Source organism: Bison bison, unplaced genomic scaffold, assembly GCF_000754665.1.
Source record: "Bison bison bison isolate TAMUID 2011002044 unplaced genomic scaffold, Bison_UMD1.0 scf7180017864508, whole genome shotgun sequence".
NCBI classification, from domain to species: Eukaryota; Metazoa; Chordata; class Mammalia; order Artiodactyla; family Bovidae; genus Bison; species Bison bison.
In genome coordinates, this window is record NW_011495064.1 from 3166391 (window position 1) to 3168444 (window position 2054).

At 52.6% G+C, this 2054-nt stretch overlaps 1 protein-coding gene across 2 annotated transcripts in view; it reads left to right on the forward strand.

Moving 5' to 3' along the window:
• NCAPH (non-SMC condensin I complex, subunit H) overlaps window positions 1–2054 on the forward strand; it is a 35376-nt gene that overhangs the window by 7934 nt on the left and 25388 nt on the right. The window contains exons 2-3 of one of the 2 annotated variants that reach the window (XM_010829588.1): window positions 1681–1900; window positions 2034–2048. In XM_010829588.1, the coding sequence (XP_010827890.1) occupies window positions 1681–1900; window positions 2034–2048 (235 nt within the window). Of the gene's footprint in view, window positions 1–1656; window positions 1901–2033; window positions 2049–2054 lie in introns of both variants that reach the window. The other variant, XM_010829589.1, reaches the window with a different exon arrangement.

Below are 2054 nucleotides of genomic sequence, written 5' to 3' on the forward strand. Positions count from 1 at the left end.
CCCCTGACCTTGGATATGGGGGAGCTCCTCTCAGCCGCCACCCCTGACCTCGGACATGGGGGAGCTCCTCTCGGCCGCCACCCCTGACCTCGGACGTGGGGGAGCTCCTCTCAGCCGCTGCCCCTGACCTTGGACGTGGGGGAGCTCCTCTTGGGCCCTTTGCCACTGGGCCAGCAGGGGAGCCCCCTGGCTGTTGGTAGTTCCCTGCTAATTGGTCTTCCTGCTCGTCCTTTCAGTCTGTTTTCAACAGAACAGCCATAGGGTCTTCACGAAGCATAAGTTAGATCACTTTATGCCTTTTCTAAGCATGTTCGATCACTTCCCTTCTCATGAAGGCCCAAGCCTTTACAGTGGCCCATAAGTAGGGCTCATACACCCCTACCCGTCGTCCCAGCCTTACTCTGTTGGGTGCTCCTGAGCCACCAGGCCTCGCAAATCTGACACCCCGTGACCTCTCTCACTTCCCCCACATCCCTCTTGCACCACACTGGCCCCCGGGTGTGCCAGGCATGTACCTGCCTCTGTACTCGCTGTTCCCCCGGCTTCCACGTGACCTCCCACAGACATCCACATGGTCTTGATTCTGATGTGATGTTCTCGCTGAAACATTTCTTGACCACTATTAAAAATGACCTCCCACCTCCATTCCCCAGTCCTGTTCCCTTTCCATGCTTTACTTTTCTCCAGAGCTTGTATCTCCATCTAACATGCCATCCATTTTCTAACTTCCTGTTATGAAAATGTTCAAACACACCAGGGACATGGAAAGAGTAAGACAGTAGAGTCTCACACTCACAACCTAAACCCAACAGTTGTTAACACTTTGCCACATTTACTTTTCTTCCCTGTCACATGCATACTTCATTGCAGGGGGCACAAGTTCAGTCCCTGGTCAGGGAACTAAGATCCTACATGCCCAGAGAAAAGAGACATTTTTCCCTCTGCAGTTAGTAAGTAATCTTTGGGTGACTCTATTTATTTTACATATTTGTATTGTTTTTTCTGTCTCCCTGCTGGGATTAGAACCCACTCTGTCTGACACGATAGCCCGTACCTCACCCTTATCTCAGCATCTCGTCTTCTCTATCTTGCCTGGCATTATGGTTGAACATGTCTGTTGTTCTGCTAGTTTGTGGGCTTCTCAGAGGCAGTGACTTTTTCTTAACCACCTTTATATCCCATATGGTGCTTTAGGTTCACAGTAACTGCACAGTGGGTATTTGTCCAGACTGGCAGGAAGCATCAGAAACCCCTCACTCGCCAAGTAACTCGAACTATAGAGGTTGTGTGTGTGTGTGTGTGTGTGTGTTAAGTAGTGTCTGACTCTTTGAGACTCCATGGGCTGTAGCCCGCCAGGCTCCTCTGTCCATGGGATTTCCCAAGTAAGAAGACTGGAGTGGCTTACCATTTCCTTCTCCAGGGTTCTTCCCAGCTCAGGGATTGAACCCACGTCTCCTGCACTGACAGGCAGATTCTTTACCACTGCACCACCTGAAGCCCGTAGAGGTTGTACCACAGAATATTAGAATTGGGAAAGATCTTGGTGGGAGATGCTCAGTGAGTGTCCGCCCTGCGACAGGCTGCGGCCCCCCTTTAGACATGGGGAGTGTCCTACTGAAGGTTTCCTGAGCCAGTGTTTCGTTCCCTCGCCCTTAGCCACAATGAAGAACTCTCCTTCAGGGCCCCGTGGACGCCACCACAGCACTGCCTCACCTGCAGAGTGGGCGTTCCCCACGGCCCTGCCCCGGAAGGCCCCTCTCAACACTCCTGGCACCCCAGTCCTTGAAGACTTCCCTCAGAATGATGATGAGAAGGAGAAGCTGCAGCGGAGGCGCTCCAGGGTCTTTGACCTGCAGTTCAGCACAGACTCCCCACGTTTGCTGGCCTCCCCCTCCGGCAGGTGAGTGGGCACTGGGCCGCCTCGTCGTGGCAGCCACCGCATCATGGGTCATGCGGGTTTGCATCACCACAGTACCTCATGGTTTCTAGGTCTGGATTCTCAACAGCGCCCATTTCATTTGTTTTTCCTTTAGGAATGTTGAAATTTCAGCAAC